This window comes from Haplochromis burtoni, unplaced genomic scaffold, assembly GCF_018398535.1.
Source record: "Haplochromis burtoni strain Fernald_Lab_line unplaced genomic scaffold, NCSU_Asbu1 Contig_391, whole genome shotgun sequence".
Taxonomy (NCBI): Eukaryota; Metazoa; Chordata; class Actinopteri; order Cichliformes; family Cichlidae; genus Haplochromis; species Haplochromis burtoni.
This window is the reverse complement of record NW_024582752.1, coordinates 107,316-130,276: the sequence shown is the minus strand read 5'-3', so window position 1 is coordinate 130,276 and position 22,961 is coordinate 107,316. Positions and strand designations below refer to the sequence as shown.

Genomic DNA, 22,961 nt, shown 5'->3' with positions numbered 1-22,961 from the left:
GTTTTTTAATCAACAAAACTGTTTTTTTTAAAATATCTTGCTGCATTTTGCAAGTCTGCAAGTTCATACTCAAGTTTAAAACAACAACTACACTAAAGCTATTCTGTTATACCTGTATACAAAAAAAAAATTTCATAGTTCAGCAATACTGATCAATCTAATAAACTTAAACCTACACCATCCTCCCTATTCTGGTATTTTAAAGAGTACTTAGCGTAAATATTAAGCAACCTAACTAATAGGGTTCCAACTCCCAGCAACAACAAAAATAAATAAATAAAAAATAGGGAACCACCCCTCACGCTCCACCTCATGATGCTTAATTGACGTAATCAACATTAATTTGATGCAGTGTGAAAAAAAATGCACAGAAATCAATTATTTTTCAAGAAATATTAAATAGATTCAACATCTTTCTTCAACAAAATTGCAGACTGCACAGATGGTACCTTCCCAAAGGAAAAAGTACTATAGCTTACTAGGGTATATATATTAGACTTAATAGTCACTATATACAGTAATTGACTTCTATTCATTTTACATCAAATTAAAACTTTGGGTGTCAGATAATTATTTATTAAAAGCTCGACATTTTAAATGAGAATAAGAAAGAAAAGTATGTCTTTGTGCCCCTTTTCCCTGTTAATGCCCTATCGGCCCCCCTGGCTAAACTTTGCTAGATCCGCCCCTGCACAGTTACCAGCCGTCAGCTGTAGAAAAAGATCCTGGTGTAGAAAGTAATATTAAATAAATTCTAACAACAGCTGATCAAGCTTAAACGTGCTGCTGTTGTTCAGCCGCTGGTTTCCTCTTTCTGGCGCAAAGTGGACCAAAAACAAACAAGAGAGACTCGCGACAGAAAAGCCGATCAGCTGATCGTTAGCAGTTTCACAGTTATTGAAGTAGCAGCCGGAGAGCGAGAGGCAGTCGCTCGTTAAGCTTAACGCAGGAATGCTTTACAAAGATTCAGAGATGGACTTACACACTTGCTTTACTTCTCTCGGGGATAACTTTGTCGGAGATGAAATGCCGGGTTGCTAGCGAAGCTCCAAATGCTATCCAGACCACCGACAGGTCCCGCATGCCACAGCGCTCTATCACGTGATGCATACTGCTCCGACGTGCTAACGTTCTGAGGTGAGTTACGGCGTGAGTGTGAGGTGCTTTCGTGATATTTAATGGATCGGATTACATTTTTTATTTTTCTCCGATATCCGATCCAGTAATTTAGGTCAGTATCGGACATCCGATATAATATCGATGTCCATAGACTATGAACTGAATATAGATATTTAACCCATAAATAAATATTAGGGGTGCAACGATACACAAAATTCACGGTTCGGTTCGTATACTTTGGTGTCACGGTTCGATATTTTTTCGATACAAAAAAATGTTCATGCTTTTTAATTTGTCATTTATTAAAATTATAAATATATATTTTAACTCAAAAGTACAGTTTTTAAATTTAACCCTAACCCTTGTGCGCGTTTTTTATTTTGACAGCGAATGCGCACCTGCGGACCACTTATGTGCAGCCCTGGTTATTTAGCTCGTCATATTGCAGCCACAGAAATTCTTTTGTCCATGAAACCATAAAGCTGCACTTTCTTTTTGCCTTATAGTCTGATTTGTCATAACTTCTCCGTTTTGTGGTAAGCTTTTCTTTGGCTGTCACTTCTTCACCCTGACCTGTCTTATTTGGCTCAGCAGAACTAAAATATATATCTGTCTGTGAAGTTTCAGTCATCAGGTCACGTAGTAAATATATATCCTGCTGCTTTTACACACGCACTCACATAACGCTCAGCGATTCTCTGCGCGATCAACCTCTCACATGTTTAAGCTGCGGGAGATTTCACTTGTCATGTTTGCATAGTAAGCTAACGATTGATAAGACGATGTCAGAGGAATTGGTGCACAAATTATCATCACTCACAGATCAGTGCTGTCGCTCTCTATACACAGTTCGCCGATTGCAAAGTGAAAGCAAAAAACAAGCGCAAATTCAAACGCGATTTCAATATGTCACATATTGACAGTGGCTCACCGATGCCAATGACATAATTACCCAGCTACATTTCGAAAGAATGCAAAAGCATTGACATATATTTCCTTCCTAATACGCAGATATTTGAAACTTAATTTTTTTCACTCTTGCTTCGGATTTTTTTAATTTTCCTCACAGCACGGGCAGGGAAGAGATAGATTTTGGTAGCCCGACTGAAAAAATCGCTAGCCCGGGACGTCGGGCTAGCGATATTGCAAGCCCTGTATCTGATTGAGGAATCACTCATCTTTGGAAAAGAGAGTTTATTACAGAGAAATGGCTCTTTCCAAAATAAAAGCTATACTATCCGCTTCTTCTGGGCTATATTCTCAGCAGCATAAGGAGAATCATGTGCTAACAGCTGTCTAAATGACTCGGCTAAAGTTAGTAGCATGCTTGTTTTTTTGTTGTTCACTGTCTTTGCACTAGGATGATGTCGGCGTAAATGTGCAGTCATATTCGTTGTGTTCCCACTAGTGCTTTCAGGTTAATCTCGTTGAAATGACTAACGCCATACCTTTGAGAATATACTCCGGTGTCCTGTTATATTATAGATAGCAAGGAGTTTATTAAACTTCACCGAAACAATCTGCAAATTTCATTTAAATTTAATAAACTATCTTGTCTTTATTTTTAGTTAGCACATACCTTAAACACTTAAAGCTGTAAGCTAATGATAGTTACATAAGAGCAGATGCATGCTTGTGCAGTAAGCTGTAGGTTTTACGTCAAATGGATGCATGCTCTGATTAGTCGACTAATCGCAAAAATAATCGGTGACTAGTCGACTATCAAAATAATCGTTTGTGGCAACCCTAGTGACTGTTGTTGTTTGGTTAATCTGGTAGTAAAGGGTCAGCTGTAAAGCTATAAGCACAGGTGGGTAGAATCAGTGATGAAGGAACAAGCGTGATGAAGGTTGGTATTGTGAGCTTAAAATGCTAAAGAAACCCTGCGAACCTGGGAGATCATGAATAACTCATAAAAAAGGGCTACAGCCATTAAATTTGAGTTCCACATGGGCTTTGTGGGCTGGGAATGAATGGATAGCATTATGGATTTTGTCTCAGTTGCATCTCATGGGTACAGCATATAGACATGCACTGCATTTGATGATGGCTAATCTTATTTGTCCTTGAGAGTAACAGCATGTCCATCATTTCCTTGTTTTATTGTGGAGACATTATTTTCACTTTCTGCGCTGGTCATTTTTCATTGTTTTCCCAAATCTGGACAGGGTATGAGTGAAGAGTTTTTGGACTCTGCAGATAACCTGGAATTTTTAACAGATTTGGAGAAGGAGAGAAGTACAAACATTACTGAGTCTGTTTAGGGAATCTGAGGGAGTAGCAAGGTTGGATGAAGGGTTTGGCAAACGGGGCAGCAGCATTGCAACAACAAAGAAGAGAAGGAAGTCGGCCTCAAAGCCTAAAAACATTCAGATTATCTTTGTCCTCTGAAGTAGACGTAGACGCAGCGTTGTTTAGTTGCATATGGGGTTAAGTCAAGCCTGGAGTATTTATAGAATGCTTAGTGCTTGTCAGAGAGGCTTTTAAAGAGAACTGCAAAATAAATGTGTAAACACAGAGATGGTAAGAACCACTCTGTTTTTACCTTCCAAAACAGCTTGGCATCCTTGTCGCAAAGTAAATGACTGTCAGAATGGAGTGCAGAGTAAAAGTGGGTTGTCAGCTGTGTTGAATGAATGGGTCAAGAGTGTGGACTTGTTCAATTAGGGTTTGTGCTCCGGGGCCCTGAGGGTGAGGTGGGGGGGAGAAGAACAACAGCCTTCTTCACTCAGCAGTACGCTGGTAGAATACGATGTCTTTAAATTGTAAGCTAAACATTTGTTTTGTTTTCCTCGTGGCTCTAAAGTATTTATGAAATGCCAAAATGAGTGTGGTTTGCTGTCACTGTGGAGAACATATGTGGAAATAGGGGTTTTCAGTCTGTTCAGTACAATCAAAAGTGTTACACTTCATGCACGAACTGAATCTTTTTTTGTGTGTGTGTTTTTCAAGTTTCAGCTTGAGGTGTTAATACAAATTAGAAATGCATTATATATGCATAGCTTGATATTTCTTAATATTGAAGATATTTCTTAACATATTCTTTCTTTCTCTTTAACTTTCCTTGATAAATGCACCATCTGAAAGTCATAATTTTAATTTCATTGCGGCTTCCAAATGGATTTTCCCCCCTATAACGAAAATGTATTTTTGATGGAGGTCTGATTGGCCCATTTATCCTTATTTTAAACTATTAAAATGTTCTATTCGCCAAATTCGGTAAGTAGTGGGAGGAAACTGAGGATAAAGAAATGTCGCTCTCCCAAGCTTCAAACACTTGGCACCATTGTCTGCTACTCACCTGCTTAACTTGACGCTGGTGGATGTAAACTTTGGCGTGTGTGTGTGTGTGTGTTAAACCGCAACAGACTTTCCAGGCAAGGCCCCGTCAGCCTGTCAAGGTGGTGATTAGAATGTGTTGTGACACACAGATACGTGCAGCCTCACATTCAGAGACCCACACACGCTCACACACACCTTGCTGCCCGCACAGAGATGTTGTGGCCTGCAGCAGCATGCAAGGTCCAACGCAGTTCACCTCTTGTGTCATTGAGTATTAGAGTATGGACTGTCTGTCTGGTTCATGGCGGAGAGACACACACACACACATGGTAGTGCGTTGTTGGTTATGACTCTGAATGTTCCTCCCCAAGGTAAGGAGTTTTGCTCCCTACTGATAAACACCTCCAGTCTATCATACATACATACGGCTTGTCCATCCTCAAGCTTCACATGTCTCTCACCTTCCTTTTCCACACACACACACACACACACACACACACACACACACACACACACACACACACACACACACACACACACACACACACACACACACTCCTTTCCAGATGTCACACTTTTACTCTCTGCATCACATCCTATTTCCTTCTCAATTTTCTGTTGAACTCACAGTTCCTCACATACTCCTTTAAACACACTTTCACTTTGTCTCTTGTCTAAATACACACACACACACACACACACACACACACACACACACACACAATCAAGCAGCACTAAGGGAATGGACAGACTCATTCCCCGTCTGGCCTCAGACCCAGATTGATTGATAGGAGAGGCGGCAGGGCAGCAGAAATGAGTGAGGAATAGCAAATGGTGGGGCACGCTCCCACCTCCACGCCTTGATGATATTGTTAAATTGGCTGTTCTTGGGCTAATGCTGCTGTTATGTCCACAGAATATTACTGGCTTCCCTAGTAAAGCAACAGGGGGGGAGAAAGAAGTCCTCTTTCTGTCTCTCTTTCAAAAAGTCCATATTAACTGGAGTAGCTCTCCAGCTATTCTGGTGAAGTAGAATTTGTGTTGTTCCTTAGCACGACTAAATGTAGTCTCACCCTTGGTGGATGAAGAAAGGGAAAGGAGGGAAAAGAAAGAGCACGATCATCTATTATGTGTGTGCACCCTCAAGATAATTAATCCACATGATACTTGTGAGCCTGTAGATGATGCACGCTGCCTCTTTCATTTTGTCTATGAACTGTTGTGCTGTAAGTACTATATTGAAGGTAAAAGTAAAGTAGGCACAGTCGTAGTTGAAAGAACAGAACATTATTCACGTCAGATTACTCTAGCCTTTTTTTCCTCCCTGTTTTGACATTCAGGAAGTACAAAAGCTTCTCTTTGTCGTGTATGAACCTCGAGTCCCATGATGTGTTTGTAGCTTTGACTTCTTATCTCTTTATGACTCATTTTTAGGTATAAAACAATATGTCAGTCAGTGCGTAGATCAAAAATAGGCACCGGATAATCAATTGGCCACTCAGAGTAAAAATGTTCTTTCATTATTTTTTTTTTTTTTTTTTTTTGGGGGGGGGGGGGGGGTGTCAGTGTTTTCCAAGCATGTACCAATCTGTCTTGCTTGTTGACTGATATTGACTATTGGCAAATAAGATGGCATTTACAGGTGTCAGCGAAGGATATTTATCTGTGCTGTCACGTCAGTTTTGCCCTCAGAGAAAGTGTGATGAAGAATACTTGTGTCATAATAGAGAACAGTACAAAAATAGGGAAGATAAACAGGTATCAGCTGATATAGATAAGTAAGCTAAATAAATATATATAGATGTAGAGAGAGATTTGTTTATCGGTGTCAGTTGATACAAAAGAACAGAATTTCACTTTAAGTGCATACAGTTTTTTATCTCATCAATAAGTGTCAATTTGTTACTGGTGATTACATAACTATAAAAATAATTGTTTTTAGCACCTATGTTATCAGGCAGATTGAAAGATCTCCAGAGGTTTATGACTTCCAATCAGTGTTGAGTCGACACAGCTAAGATGCCACGCAGTTTGTTTTGCTGTTTGTTGTTCTTTTTTTTTCCTCCACAGCTGTAATTTATGGTTTATGAACAAAGAAGGTAGTGATCCTGTGCCATTTACAAGACTCTTGTATTTTCTATTAGATTTTTGTAGTGGATGCCTCTGCAGGCCTGCCACTGGCTGGTTGTCTCATTTGCCCCCGAATCTCACTTTAGCTCTCAGGCTAAGAGACAGTTGATTTTCTTCATGTGTCTTCTGTCTTTGTTTCTTCGTCTTTTCCTTTCTGACCTGAGTACAGCCGGTAGGAGTTTGTTTGCAAGGCGGCCTGTCTGCTTGAGTTTCGTCTGGAAGCCGAGTGTCATCCAGTCGAGTAGAGTACACGTCAGTCAGTGTGAAGTTGGTGTAAACTTTGATTAGTTTGAACACACGGTAGTCTTTTCCCATTCACATGGTGTCATTTTAATGTTAAGAGTATTCAGATACACAGACTTAATGACATGCTGGGATAATCTGCTGGAATAAATATATTTTTATTTTTTCTCACCATCACTTGCAGTGGTGCATGCGTGCATGTATTTTCAAATTATGGAAATGTAACAAACACAAAGGAAACTCATTCAAATTGTGCAAAATAGAAGAAAAAAACATCCCTAAAAAGTTCAAATTAAAATTAAAGAAGGCCAATACAAAAGTATCCGCTGAATACTAATTCTACTATTTCTGCAGCATTTTTATTATTTGACTTTCACCTTTTGTGAGTTGGGGGTCTTTTTGTTTGTTTTCTGGGTTGTTTTTTTTGCCCATGCCTCACATTGTTGAAGTTTTAGTGGGAAGAATTCATATTATTCCAGAACTTTTAAAAATGACAATATTCTTGAAGGAAATCTGTATATCAATCCAAATCTGAGGAATCAGAACCACAAACCCAGTGGGTTAAAGCATTTTTACTGAGGCTCATATATGGCTGTCCCTTTGTTTCTCTGTGCCCCATTGCCTCTTTGCTGCTCAGTTTGTCCTACAAGCTACAGGGGGAAAGACACTATTGAGACAGCGTTTGTTTCGTTATGGAGGCTGCTCCACTCTTTTGAAATTCCGAGTACTTCAGATATGATTTCTTAACCTTCTAAAGATCAGTGACTTTTCACTTGAGTCTTAGATTTCTGCTCCTCTGTTAAAAAGAACCTCCCTGTAAATGCTTCTCAAGGATACTTAGACTTTTGACCAACCTTTTCATTTTAAAGAAAACGCTGAAATCCACCCTTGAATCTAAACTGTAATATCGACTGCAGAAAGACCCACGGACTTTGAAGTTGTCCTGAATGCCTTATAGATCAACTCGTTTGACAGAGATCCAAGACGAGTGATTGAGAGTGACACGTTTTAACATTCAGCAAGGCTCGATGGTGTAAAGTCACACTTTAAACAACAGGCCGTTTTAAGTGGTGTCGCGCCAACACATGTTCAGCTCTTGCAGCTTTTGAGATGAGAGATGAGATGAGATAGCCTTTATTTGTCAGTTGCTGGTCTTTTGCCCACAACCGAGATGACAGACCTTGCCGACCGTACATACAATACACAAACATCACATTGGGGAGACAGGTCAGGCTAGGTAGCGAGGAAAAAAACATCGAAATGTGTAACACAAAAGGATAATACAGGAAATCACAGATATCAACACACCATAGCACAATAAACACAGACAAGCAACATGGGAAAGTGTTCCAGTGTGTACATCTGATCTGGGACCGCTGCAATCTTCGACTGCGCCTCCAGCTGACCCGATGTCCACATCAGAGGGGAGGTAAGCGTTGGAGGTGGCGTTGGATCCGGGGTAGGGAGGGTGATGCATCAGTGATTGCTTATCAGTATCAGTATATGTATGTGTTTGCGTGTCCATAGTTCAGCTGAGACAGTGTCCTTCGCCCTGCCAGGCTAAGTAAACAGTCTTCCAGCCAACCCAGGTGGCCTTGTAGGGAATGGGAAGGAACAGACTCAACACAGTCGTTATCAGGGAGTTTTTGTTCAGCTCCGGCCTTGAGCCCACAGCTGGCACCGAAGGGGTAGCCGCATTATGATGGTGATTTTTCTTTTGCAACACCTCATGAGAATTTCAAAGCTGTTCTTTAACACTCCGACACTGATCTCTCAATCTCCCGTTGGAGAACTGCGAGCTTCCCCATGATGGTATCAAACTTGCGTTCCGTGGTGTTAACATTCTTTTGCTCAGAGAACCGATTCTGAGAACTCACGACTGCAGTCAGCTGTTCCACAATCCAATTTTCGCTCAAAGGCGTTATTCTGAGCAGGCCTCTCCTTGATGTAACCCAATATACGCTCAGAGGTGTTATTCTGAGTATTCACGGCAGCTGTAAGCGTCTCCAAGGTCTTAACCATGCTGCTTTCAATGAGCCCGTTCTGAGAAGTCGCGCCTCGTCCCATCGTTTCAATCCCAGCGGGCAGCCTTGGGGGGGTTTGAACAGCCGGTTCCGCTTTCTTAATTCTCCGATAAGCCAGGGCCAAGCCAGCTCCGATCAGCAAGAACCCTGTTATCATAGATCATCATATTTTTTTAATTTATTTATTTATTTTGATGACGACCTTCTTAAACCATCACTTAAGAAGATCATCACCAGTTGTTTAAATCTGCAATACAGTCATAAGGAATAGAAAATATGTGCTGAAAGCAAAGTCCCGATTGAGCTGCATATTGGACACAACAAAGATTAGAGTTGCGAACTAGGAATTGAAGGTGGTGTTGAGTTAGGGAGGAGAGATGGCCAATTGGTTTTCCTACCTCTGTTGTCAATCGCCCAGCCTTTAGCTTTTGTATCAGAGACAGATCACTTTGTACACAATTTCCCTGCTAATGATAGGGTGCTGGGCTGGTGCATGCCTCAGTGGAGCCTAAAAGGTAAGTACCCATACTGATGGGCATAGAAGTGCACAGACAGATGCTGTATTTAGGTGGCAGGCTGCCTTGAGCTCTGTGTGTCTTGGAGTCTGCTACTAGCCAGCCCCCGAGCAGAGCCACTCTCCAACAGACTTATTATCCTTCCATCACCATCACTCCCTCCTTTCCTCACGCTCTTTTTTGCTTCTCCTGTTACCCTTTTCTCCCACTCTCTGTTTTAATTCTCACCTACTTCTTATTTGTCACCATTCAGTCAGAATTAAAAACTTGAATGTTATAGACACACACTTTAGAAACACACAAACACACTTGCAGATGCTACCTGAAACCTCCACCTCCTCCTATGATATGTACCAGAATTGCTACAGTCTCCTAATTTCTCTCTCAATCTTCATGTACTGCATCTTCCTCTATTTCTCTCCTACTTTCTCATCCTCCTCCCTCTGTTTGACTCTGCTTCCTTTTGTCTCACTGACCATGTCAAACACTAAATAAAGGGGAAGATTTAAAGGATAGACTGTTACGTCCAGTTCATCAATTCATGTATGGGGCCACAAAAAGGGACTGTTCCCATCCACTGCTCCAAGCCAAATGTTAAAATTCAGTTCAAGGAGAACATTTGGTTGATTATTTTCTTTGTTTTGTTGCAAGAAACGGGTTTGTGGGAGGTTTGCTTCAAGAAAACTTGAGATTAATGCAAATCAGATGGGGTCCCTTGCATCACTTTGGATTTTAGTGATTCAGAAACCTCAGTGTTTTTAACACTCCATGAACTCTTGGAGGTCAGCTAATTACAACCAAATGAAATGTTAATATATTTTGACTTTGGCTGATCTCTGCTTTACATAACCTCAACTGCCAGGGGTCAAATTTTGACCATAAGGCAGAAGATAAAAAAAGAAGTTCACCCATTTAAAAAAAAAAAAGCCTTATTTTTCTTTGTGTGTTCCCTCTCATCCCACTTCCCCTCTTTAACACGTTCCCTCCATTTCAAGTGTCCTTCATTTTTCCCAGCTTTGCTCTTTTTTTCTTTCCCTTTCTGCTTTCCACCCATGCCTCTTTTCAAACCGCTCCAGTTTGTTCTTGCTAACAGCCCCAGTAGGAGAAGGATGTGCTCTACAGACTGGGGTCTAGGGGGCCACAGCTGCCCAATCACAAACTGATTTATCAACCTCCTCCAGCCAGCCTGCATAGAGATACTGTTTTGCTTGCTTGCTTTGGTTGTTACTTACAGCCAGCGAGGCAGGTTGTTTGTATTTGTGGCTGTGCATCCTTAGGATGTGTCTGCCATAATGAAATGGCTCTCCCCAAAATGCATCTTGCCTTCTCTCTGTTAGCTTAAGCCTGTCTGTGTCTCTGTCCTGCCGTTCTCTCCCCAGTACGATGTATTAACTGACATAAGTAATGAAAGGCTGACTGGTGAACCCAGCTGATGTTTGTTTTAGAAATCTCCACCACAGCCACTTGATAACAGAAGATGAAGCTTTTGTTTTTCCTCAGTTTCATTGCATTCGTCCTTCACATCCTGGTTGCTCTTTTTCTTCACCATATTTATCATTTTTCTCACATCTCCTCTCTCCCATTACTCCCTCCCCTTGTTCATACACCATGTAGAGTTCCAGATGGAGAACAGATATTCACAGTTTCAAAAAAAAGAAGCTGATTTCAGTGAACTGATTTTTTTTTCCTTCTTCTTTGTCCCATTTCCCTGACTTTCCCCTCCCTTCCTCTCTATTTCTTCCTCTTCCTCTGCCTCTAGTCCAGTACCAGATGGAGATGATGCGTTCTCTGCGTCACGTCAACATTGACCATCTGCATGTGGGCTGGTACCAGTCCACCTACTATGGCTCCTTTGTCAGCCGAGCGCTGCTCGACTCTCAGTTCAGCTACCAGCACGCCATTGAGGAGTCAGTAGTACTCATATATGGTGAGTAGTTCTGTACAGAACACGGCGTAAAGACAGTTTTTTGTTTTTTTTTAATCATTTTGTTTACTTTTGTTTGCAAGTTAAGACCAGAAATTGGCAAAACATCAAATATATTTTACTATAGATGAACAGACAGAACATTACAAAGAATTTGAATATAAATAAAAAAGATTCATGGTATAGATGTTAAATTAAGAATTCATCAATTTAAGTATAATTTACTTATTATACTTTTTCTTATATTCTTTCATACTTGCACTGGCGGTGGATGCTCATATTAAATTTGCATAAACATTTAAAGAATAAGAGCAGCTCAGCCTAAAGTTCAGACTGTTCAAAGCACTTGATCTCTGATATTTTGTTTCCTTTTGCTCCGTATGATGTCAGTGAGAGTGGGTATCTCTAATGTGTCAGGTCCACAGCTGTGACTGAGTATAAAAGCCCCCACGAGAAGAAATCTGCCTTAAAGTAGGGGAATGGAAGCTGAAATGGCTTATTTCGCACAGTGGATAAGCCAAATTATTTTGAACCTTTAATAATGTAAAGCTGCCCTAGTGGGGTTCAAGAATTAAAATAATTGGAAATTTGCATAATAGGTCCCCTTCAAGTTTATGTTGTGTGTGTTTTTAAGAGCCACAATAAAGGTGTAAATCGTGGACTGTCTGTTGCTGTTACATTAAAAAAAAAAAGTTGTATTGATAATGTGATATCAAGCCAAAAGGAGAGAAGGGATCCACTGCTGTATTTGTCACATGTCCTAAAGCCATTCAAACCTTTCACAGGGCACCAGTACTGAAAGAGACTCATGCTGGTGGAAAGTCATTCTAGTAAAGTTGGCTCCACAAAGTACTGCTGAGTCCTCATGAAATAAAGTAAACACAGCAACATCAAAACACTCACCCTAGGCCTGAAAGCAGAAAAGCTTGCTTAGTTTCAGTAAACATGGTCGTTATCTGTTTTCTTTCTCTTGCACCAAAATGGTGCCTCTACAAGAGAGTTGATTACAGTCATTTATGCTTCATTGTCACTCAGGTTTCTGCCATGATTAAACAACCACATGTCAAATTTAGTCTCTTTAATCAATAGGTATCCAAGAATAGGACTGCCACTGAGAAGTCTTAAGATATTTTGCTGCGGTTCACTTTTAGAAACTCAGCAATAAATCAGTCTGACAGATGTAGGAACAGATTAGTGGAGGTAAGCGCAGATGTTTAAAAAAACAATCTAATTCTAAGCGTCATGTGCCTGGAATTAGATTTTTGTTTCAAGATGGATTTCTGCAAGTTCTGCATTGTCATCAAGTCTATATCATCAAGGAGACTGCCGATTATTTATAGAGAGTTTTTATTTTTGTGCACATCTGCAATAGTACAGATTTAGATGGAGATGACTTTTGGCTTTTGACCTTACAATAAATTCTGTTGATGCTGTGGTCTGGAACTCTTGTGAGGGAAAGGCGGGCTCGCAGAAGACTGGATTAACTATGTAGCCTGTAGCTGCTAACATGAGACCAACAGGCATTATGTGGGTTCACCTGCTTCACAGTAAAAGCCTCTAAAAGCTCCCCGGAAATGCTGAACCACCCCAGATGGTGTAAGGATTTAAATGACAGCAAAACATGACAGAAAATGAAAACCTGTCACTACTTAGTGAAGTGTTAACTTCTTAGTGTCTAAATAAATGGAATTTTATTGCCACACCAAGTTCAGAGGGAGCATATTAATACATTACATGGATAAGTGGACAATGAAATGGATGATAATGGCGATCGTTTTGTCGTTCCTGTCAGAGTGCTGCTGTTTTCTTTTATCCATCCATCCATTATTTTCCACTTATCTGAAGTCAGGCTGTGGATGCAGCAGGTTAAGCAGCGTATTCAAGAAATCTTTCTCCCCAGCCATGTTCCCCAGTTTCTCCTGGGGGATCCCAAGGCATTCCCAGGCTTGATAAGAAATCCAGTCACTTGAGCAGGTTCTGGGTTTACACTGGGTTGTACGCCCAGTCAGGCGTGCCCAGTCGTCATCCAAACCAGATGTCCGAACCACCTCAACGGACTCCTTTTGACATGCCCTTGACAAATTGCCAGGGCGTGTCATTTGTGCGTCCGTGTGATCCTGGGAAGTGTGTTGTCCAAGGCCTTTGTCACAGAGGTGGGACCGGACTGTGAGCAATTTAGAAAATTCTAAAGAAACCGATTGTTTAGAGGTGATTAACCTCACCAGCGAGCATCTGATGGCCAGGCCTGCTTCCATGAGGTCTGAAAACTAGCATGGATCTGCTACCCTGTGGGCCCACCTTCTGCAGAGGCAGGCGTTGGTGTGAGCTGCAGATTGAGCTCGGCGGTAGGCAAAGGCAGGGGTGTTGGTGTGTGGACCCTAGACATTACAGAGGACATGGACCAACACATTAAACTTTTCTAAGCTGAGGAATCAAATATAGACACTGTCAGTATGCCACACTGTGTCAAGAAAGTATTTCCTCTCTGTATTGCTCATTTTGTAATATACAGAGTTTTTCTCCCTCAGGTTTATGAACCGAAAAATAAAAGTAAAGCCAGGGTGACACAAAAAGACTCACAAGCTCACTGAACTTAAAGCAGTCTTTCATTAAAACCGTTCACAGTTTATCCAGTTACTTCAAGTCTAGAGTCAGACAATAAAGAGGACTGTAGTTTAAAAAAAATCTCAGATTTAGGAAAATAAATGTATTCTGTGCAGGGAAATTGCTAATGAAAACAACTTTGAATTTCAAGGTTTAAGTAATGCTGACTGTCGAGGAGCTCTCCCTGCCCTGTTCTGTCTCTTTAGCATTACTCCTGGGTTGTATTGTTTTTAGATTGTAGACACCCAGTATTGACAAAGATTAAATTTGACCATTTTAAACATGCAACCCTCTGATCCAGTCATCCCAGAAAGCCATTTAGCCAAGCAGTGAGCGTCCTCTCATTCCAAAGGAGTGCGCTGTTATGTCAGTCAATAATGCAGCGCTTAACAGATCACAGTGCCTCAAAGGAATTGACATTATCTCCGTTTAAAGTCAAAGGGAAAGAAAATTGATTTCCTTTTTTTTTTCTTTTTTTTTTTTCATTAGCTCACCGTTCATTTTACGTCGATTAAGGAATCAATCCCGTGGCCAACTGGCGGCGTTAATGGCTTCTGTCCAGTGACAGCACAGAGTTAAAGCTGGTTGTTAAACCAGTTGTTTGAATGTGTTCAGTGCAGTGACTGTCTTATTTGAGGTGAAAAATTGAAGAGGTTAAGATGGACCAACGCAGAGCTAAGCAGCAGCAGCTCTGTGCAGTTTCCTTCTGTGTATTTGCAAAAATAAAGACAAAAGTCTAACAGTTTACTGCATATTGACCAACAGAACTGATGTATAAAATCATGTGTGTACCACTTGGCACAGATTAGTGTCTGTGGGAAGGAGAGGATAAAGGTTCCGTGTCCAAATTCACGAGGCTCCTGCGGCTTCAGGCTTGATCATGCAAAATGTTAATTAAGCCATCAGGCTTCCTCCAAGTATAGGATGGTTATCTTTAGTGAACTGTTGCTATTAGCAACCACTCTCAGTGGAGATGACCACATGAACTGAACTAGCTAAGTTGTAGGTAAAAAGGTGGATGTAGTTAAGACCCATTTTCTGCAGGTAATCTGAACAGGAAGTGAACTTTGTTTTTTCTTATTTGCTGCTTTTACTTTATTTTAGTGTGTTGAATTGATTTTTATAACAGAAGCAATTTTGTAAGTGCTCTTCTTTTTCCTACTTTGTATGCCAGTACAAGAATAAAGTTTTCCATCCCGAAAATTGGGGAGAGGACATACTGACGGAATCTGAAAATTCCCTGAGTCATTGTTATAATGGCTTATCTGCAGATGAGACCCTTTTAACAGGATCTTTTTGTTCCTCATATTTTCACTTTGGGGACATGCACGTTTTTGGCTCAGTTTGACTGTATTAATCTGTAAACTGTGGCTTTTCTTTAGAGAGGTGTAAAAAGGAGTCTGCTGGAAACCACATTTCAGAGTTATTAAGGAGAATACTGTGCATTATGATTAAGCTACTGTGGCCTATGATGATGGCGGTCACAGTGCAGAGACACACCACTCTTTTCCGTGCATGGAAAGGAAGCTAATTACTATTGTTGACATGTCATGCTAAGTTGCTTTTGCAAATATAGTGCTTAACTTTGGCTTTGGCTTAATAGCAAGGCAAGCCTGTCAGTTCTCTGAAAATTAATCATTAGGCTTTTTCATTTATGAAAATTGTAAAATTTAAGGGTTTTATGATTCTCAGTGCTGAAAAATTGGATATCATCCTAGTCCGTGTTGTACATTTTGAAACATCCCTGTTTTATCACTGTATTCAGGGTGAATACTTTTCACGTCTTTAAGGGGGAAAGAAAATCAAAAAGAAAAAACAATCCCTCTCTCACTCAGGATTTCACATATAACAATATGAGTCGTGAAAGCAATCTATGTCAAAACTGTGTTCAATAAATAGAGCTGTCGTGAAACTTCCAAAATGAGTCCAAAATTGCATTGTTGTATTTATTTATTTATTTATTTATTTGAAATGGGCAAAATGAAAACCATGAGTTTGTTTTCTGCAACCCATATGATTTCAGATGGTTATTGCAGGTTTTTTTCTTCTTTTTTTAAAATCAAGCTCTCACCTCTGTCTCATTCTAGATCCTATAAAGACGGCTCAAGGCTCCCTGTCTCTCAAAGCCTACAGGCTTACCCCAAAACTCATGGAGATCTGCAAAGAGAAAGATTTCACACCTGAGGGGTGAGTAATTCAGGACCAGAACACACAGCGGGATACTACTCATGCTACTACTTTTACTTTGTTGACCATGCCCACACAGAAATGCAGATATTCACAGATAACTATATGTATACACATGAGCTGCTATTGCTTATAGGAATTGAGAATTATTATTATTATTATTATTATTATTATTATTATTATTATTATTATTATTATTATTATTATTATTATCATCATCATTATTAGTGGGGGTTTTTCACAGTTCCAATTCTGTTTATTCAATGGATGCAAATATGGCCTTTGCATCCTCAGGGGAGGTATTTAGTAGCAGTTGAAGATGGATGCTGATGATGATGATTTATCATCTCGCCCTTGCCCGTCAAACAAATGTACCATGTTTACACTTTTTCTGACCCCAAGGCTTATCGTAATTGCTTTTAAATTGCTGCTAAAAACGTCTGTAATGAGGGGGACTATTTTCCTGGCAGTTCAGGGTGGTGCCGGTGCACCAGCTCCCACATGCAGAAACGCACGAGGGCGCAAACGCTCGGACAAATGCGAGCGTAACGGCCCAGTGGAGAAACACCGCAGGCTGTCCATTAAAAATCTTTAGATATACACTTTGAAATCCACTAAAAGCAAGCGTATTTGCAGGCAGTACGGCAATTTAACTGCATCATTTCATTTCCCTCTCTCCCAATTTCCTCTGTATTTCGCCACCTGTGTGCGTCTGCCAGCCACTCTGTTATTGACCCACTGTGTTTGGCCCAGAGTCAGGATCCTTCTCATTTCTGCAGCTTTTCATTAGTTCCTATGATTTATTATAGCCCCAATCTGTAGCTATCAGTGTTCCCAATAAGTCCGTGATTGAAAGAGGGCAGCTCAGGGCAGGAAAGGACAATATCGCCCCATTACAACAATCTCGTCTCTATCCTATTATTTCCAAAATAGACTAGAAATCTGAATATCAATAACATTTTCCCTCCTCCAAAGATGCAAAACTTCAAAAGTGTTTCATTTTTCCCCTCTGCTACAATGTGCAGTAAAAAATCAGCCTCTTTCATGTTGCTGTATTTGATGTTGCATAAGCTTGCATATATTGTGCACCTTTTTTTGAAATGAAAGGCAAGGATAGATGACTGTTGAATAGGCTCATCCCTTTGAACTGCCCTCCAAGTCTGTCGGGCTATGAAGGCAGTGGTCAATAGCATCCACTTCAACGCAAAATCTGAAGCTTCAAATTAGTCTGCCTGTGGAGTCAACCTTTTGGCTTTGTCCAGCGGGGCCCGACTTGTAAAGAGCGTGGCATTAAGTGTGCCAGAGTCTAGTATGGTTGAACAATTTGTCCTGCGTAGAATGTGCTGTCCTTCCGTTTCCTCATAGCCACCTTTTTATATCAATCTGGCGGCATTTGAAAAGGTCATCGAATGCAGGAAATGTTTTAAAGCCCTCTAGATTGATAATTGTGCCAAATCTTTAGCAAACAGTGTTTATATCATTATGGATTTCCTTATAGACTGCTGTTACCCATACTGACTCGGAGCCCGGGGCACCATTGTCGTCTTGCGTTTGCCTCCGAGTCTCCTCTTAAAGTTTGCTTGAGGTGCTGCTCTACTTAGAATATAAAACAATATCTTTCAGAATAACTTAAAATCAGTGATGCTCCACATCCCTATTTATCACACAGACACGAATTATACAGCCCAAACATCTCTGTTTCTGGTACATTGCACACGGCAGATTAATGCAGTGAGTGTATTGATCTCATAACAAGCACAATGCATCTAACAAGGCAACATTAGACACATACAGACATTAGTTTGTAGCCCGTCCACTGTGCGCGAGTGACAGGCTGAGCCGAGGCAGTCAGTCAGGGTTATTAGATTTATGTGAGACATTAAGCAAAGATTGAAGTTCCATTTTGTGTTAACAGACCCCTGTTAGAAAAAGGGAGAGAGAGGTGCGGCTTTCAGCTCCCGAGGAGTTGATCAGGAATTAGTCAGTGCCTTGTGTGCTTGGCATAATAGCCCTCCCGCAAAGTTCATACTGGTTACTGTGGCTAACATTGCTATTGGGAGGCAATATGAACTGCTGAATCAATGACAGCATTTTTTACATGTCAGCGTGTAACATGCATTATAATATTTTTCAATATTGCACAATACTGAAATGCACCTTTTGTTTTAATAAGGAGAAACACATGCTAACGAACACGAAAATTTGGAGTAGCAGAGGAACAGACTAGAAAAACTGATTTCAACACTTGAATGCAAATGAGTCCCAGCAGAACTATTAACCCCAAACCACCGTCTGTTCACTTAAAAATGTATTCGCAATTGCTATAGATCAACTAAGACCAGGTTTGTTTTTTCTTTCTTTCAGGGTCTAACAGTTGTTTATTTTCCACTCTGATTCACTCTCTTTTGTGTCAAGGTAGCTGTCCCTTTAAAACAACTTAATGTTTCTAATAGAAAGAAAATTCCTGTAGTTTGTCCTGTGACTGTGATTCAGCACAACAAAAAGAACAGTGGTTATCACACGGGGCCAGGCACTGAAGTCCATCAGGGTTCCCTTAGAAATCATATGAGATGTTTAAACCCCCACCACTTTTTTTGGCATCATTAATTTTCAGCCACATCATTGGGTCCATCACACTTCGAGTGAGTTTAAAGTAGAAAGATGGTCGAAATCCACGTGAGAAATGTGAAGAAATGTGATTTCACCTTTACCTCCTGTCTCCCCTCCCCTCTTTTCTTCTTTCTCTGTCTCCCTTTAGCTTGAAGAAGGCCAACATTGGCTTTGAACAAATGTTTGAGGAGGTGCCCATCGTCATCAAAAACTCCCATCTTATCAATGTACTAATGTGGGAGCTGGAGGACAAGTCCACGGTCGCCGACAAGCACGAACTGCTAAACCTCTCAAGCAGGTCAGACATGAGCTCATGCAGCCATTTACCACAAGGGCCCAAGGCCAGACACCTCGGTTGTAAAAAGGCAAATAAGATATTGGTGGACTACACGTTTTTCTCAAGAGGGGAAGTTTTTCTGGATGTTTTTTTTGAAGGGTTATCAACATATGTTTCCTAACCTTTAGTACGGCTTTACTTTTATTATCTATTCTCATGCCCGCATTGCAGTGTGAGTGCTTTGGTTTTCTTCCTGATGTTGTATATACATTTTTTTTTTTTTTTTTAATTCCCAGATTTAAAACCCTGTGTTATGGTTTCTTTTCAAGTTTCAAGACTCCTGTTTGCAAAGCCGACAAATAGTTAACCTTACAATGCAAATGAAAAGATCTGTGGGACATCGTAACTGCAGGACGTTTTTCAATATTTCACCTTAATGGCTCAATAAGGTCATCTGAAATTCGTACCATCTCTTTTCAGGCTTTGTGTAAAATCTACAGTCAAACAGAGGAAAAGTGGTTATTGATGGAAATTCTTTCAGCCCACACAATCCAGCTCTGAGCAAAGTGTCACCTTAGTTTGATTTCTTTGTACATAGTCACCATAGTACACTGAGTACTTATCTACTAAAGAATGCAGGCAATTCTTAAAATCATCTTACAAGCTTTGAAGCCATATTGAGGGTATCTCTTTAAGCTTGCAGGCTGCTTCAACAGACATGACTTAAGGCTACTTCTAAATTAAAATTGATTTGACATTAGCGAACTCTTGGGCATTAATCTGTGTCTTCTCAACTGTTCCAAAAGCTGCTAGATTGAATGAAAGAATAAGCAGTTTATTGATGCATTCTGCCCTTTGCGTACCCTCCCCAGGGCCACCACACCGGATCTCCTTACATCCACTTCCATCTCCTATACTTGGGTTTAGTACTAGTTGAGAAACTTTACTTGGTATGATAATATAGATTTATGTGTTATTGATATTATACATATCAATATTATTACATTTTTATTATTGCATTGCAGTGTTTAGGTCAGATGGCTCTGACATGGTTGAACATGCAGATGATTCATTCATGAGGAAAGGGTCAGATACATTGAGGTGGATGCACAGTGTCTACAGTTCCTATTCCAAATGTTGGAAAGTTGGGAAAAATGTAAATAAAAGCATAAAGGAATGAACTGCAAATTTTGGGTAGTAACACGATTTCAGGTAACACGACTGGACATAAACAAAAGAGCTTGTTAGAGTTTCACAGAAGTAAAGATGTACAGCAAACTCCAAAAAACTGCATCTATAAACACGTAGAACAATTTCACAATAATGTCCCTCAATGTAAAAGTTTGAAAACTTTGAATAGCTCATCCTCTTCAGTATATAATCTCACCAAATGATTCAAAGACTCTGGACAAGTCTGTGTGTAAGGGACAGGGATGGAAATGTTGGATGCTCATGAGCTTCAGGTCTTTGGGCAACACTGCATTTAAAAACAGGTGGGGTTTTGTCATGGAAATCATCACATGGGCTTAGAAGCACTTCCAGAAATCAATCAAGTTCAGTCTCAGTGATCCAAAGATGACGCTATATATATGAACATGGTCTAGAAACACTGCCTTCTTCGCTGACCCAAACCTATTTAACCCTGGAGAACCAATGGGGTCGGATCTGACCCCATGGGTTCTCCAGGGTTAAAATGGACCTGGACAAATCCAAATTTCAAATTTATTTTGTAAACATGCTTCGCCCTCTGCACTGAAGAGCAGAGGGACCGTCCAGCTTTTTATCAGCACTTTTATCGTGCCTGTGAAATTGGCAGCTCGGCACCATCCGTGCTTAAAGGTGTATACAGGTTTTAGAGCAACATATGCTCATATTAGGTTTGTAGGGAAGGTCCTGCATATTTCACCCAGAACATGCTTGACTGCACACTAAAGCTATGATAACAGCATGGCTTCATAGTAGAAGAGTCCAGATGCTAATGTGGCCTGGCTGCGATCCAGACCTTTCACCATCTGAAAACATTTGGCACATTATGAAATGAGCAACATGGCAAATAAGGCCAAGGACTGTTGAGCTGCTAGAGCAAGAATAATCAGACGGACAAGAATGGGACAATATTCCTCTGCTAAAAGTCCAGCAGCTGGTCTCCTCAGTTCCCAGACTGTTGTTGAAAGAAAAGTGGGTGTTACACACTGGTAAACATGGCCCTGTCCCAGCTTTTTTGGGATGTGTTGCTGCTGTTAAATCCAAAATGGTCTTATTTTTTTATTTATTTGTTTATTTATTTATCTGAAAATAGTATATTTTCTCAGTTTAAACATTGCATTTGTGTTTTATTTACATTTCACAACTTTTTTTTGAAATTGGAGTTGTAAGCTGGAAGACAAACTACACTAGCAGCCTTAATAGCATAAACAACTGTGTCCCTTTCCACCCATAATAGCCTTTTGGAAATAATGGGGTTTTATGTTGTGCTGGCAAAAGTTACGAGAGAGGACTTTTAACTAGGATTATTTTCTTCTTTTTTATGTTATTTGGTATGAAGAATATATATATTAAAAAAAGAAGGAACAAGTAATCAAACCAATTCCTTTAAATTTTATTCTAAAATAACTGGATCGTACCAGATAGTAGGTGCTACATTTTTTTTGGGGGGGGGGGGATTTTGTAAATTGTTCCAATCACTGCCCACAAATGCATTCCAGGGCGCGTCTGACCACTTATCCGATTTCCCAATCCTGTACCTTTTAGGATGGAATTGGATGTTTGATTGAGAGATTCACTCTAAAACTCGGTCCGGTAAATGCCACATTTTAAATGTCACAGCCTATTTATTCCAAAATGTCTTCAAAAGCAGGACCTGCCATCAAACTTTGCCTACCATCACTAATGAGCACAATATGAACAAATATCACCCCACCATATCAACTCACAGCCTGGCTCTTTAAGTCTCGCATTTATATCTCAGAGGCACTCAGCATCAGTCTCAGGAGAATTTATCAGCAATCATTTATGGAGATAAATCGCTGCAAGTGGAGCAACAGCTGTGAAGCTGCTAATCAAAAAGCTTCCCAGGGGCAGGTGTGAGAAATTAGCACAATAACGACTCAAAGTGCTGATTTACACACTGGCAGCGCGCAAAACACTGTGCTCACTTGCACGCTGCGGCGAGGCACTTCGGGAGTTGTTGTTATTCTCCTCAACTGTGTCCTTAAACGCAAGTATGGCATGACTTAAATGAGGCCTCATGCAGGCAGACATGTAGGTTCCATGAGCATGGCCAACAGAGGCAGGCAGAAACCCCAGCAATTTTCTTCCAAATTACTAAATAGAGTGAAGGAGAATGGCTCACTATTCTTGCATATTGTTCCATTTTCCAAGTGATTACTCTGAAGTTGAAGCATAGCTTTTGATATCGCCCAAAACGGAGCAGAAGCAGGATGGCCCTCCCCCATAGGTTTTTCGACACAACCGCCGATGGGATGTCTGGCAAGATGAAATTGTTTCCCCGAAGTTGTCAGATTGCTGCACAGCTCTGCCCTCGTATTGGATTGTAGCGCTCCATCTCTCTACATCTTCTGCTGACAGCCCCACCCTTTTCTCCTCATTTCCACCCCTTCAAAAAAAAAAAAAAAACGGGGGGAAAAAAGAAGAAAAAGTAAACGATAATGGGTTTTATTTAATGTTTTTCCTTTTGTCTCATTTTCCAATCTGCGGTCCCATTTGTCAATGTCATCTATGTCTAACGCTGAGAGAGTGCAGTTTCACTCCAGCAAACAGGGTTCTTCTTACCACAGATGATGATGTTGATCGTGGTGATGGATTGTATGAATGTAAATTCATCTATGTAGCCTTTCAACCCCCACAGCCCTCTTGAAATACCCATGTTTGCAGTGTTATTAAAACTAAACTACATTTTGGGCCTTTTACAAGGTCTTCACTCATGTGTAAATTTCCCATTTAGTTCATTACCCCCAGTATCTGTCTGATTAGTGTATTTGGCCTCCTGCCTGGACTCTTTTACTGTTGGAAAAGTGAAAAATATG

At 40.5% G+C, this 22,961-nt stretch overlaps 1 protein-coding gene across 1 annotated transcript in view; it reads left to right on the top strand.

Annotated features, from left to right (window-relative positions):
• The window catches only part of LOC102289470 (eukaryotic translation initiation factor 3 subunit H), a 67,176-nt gene that overhangs the window by 32,932 nt on the left and 11,283 nt on the right, over nucleotides 1-22,961 (top strand). The window contains exons 3-5 of the mRNA XM_014340807.2: nucleotides 11,073-11,240; nucleotides 15,929-16,028; nucleotides 18,787-18,936. Of these exons, the coding sequence (XP_014196293.1) occupies nucleotides 11,073-11,240; nucleotides 15,929-16,028; nucleotides 18,787-18,936 (418 nt within the window). The remainder of the gene's footprint in view (nucleotides 1-11,072; nucleotides 11,241-15,928; nucleotides 16,029-18,786; nucleotides 18,937-22,961) is intronic.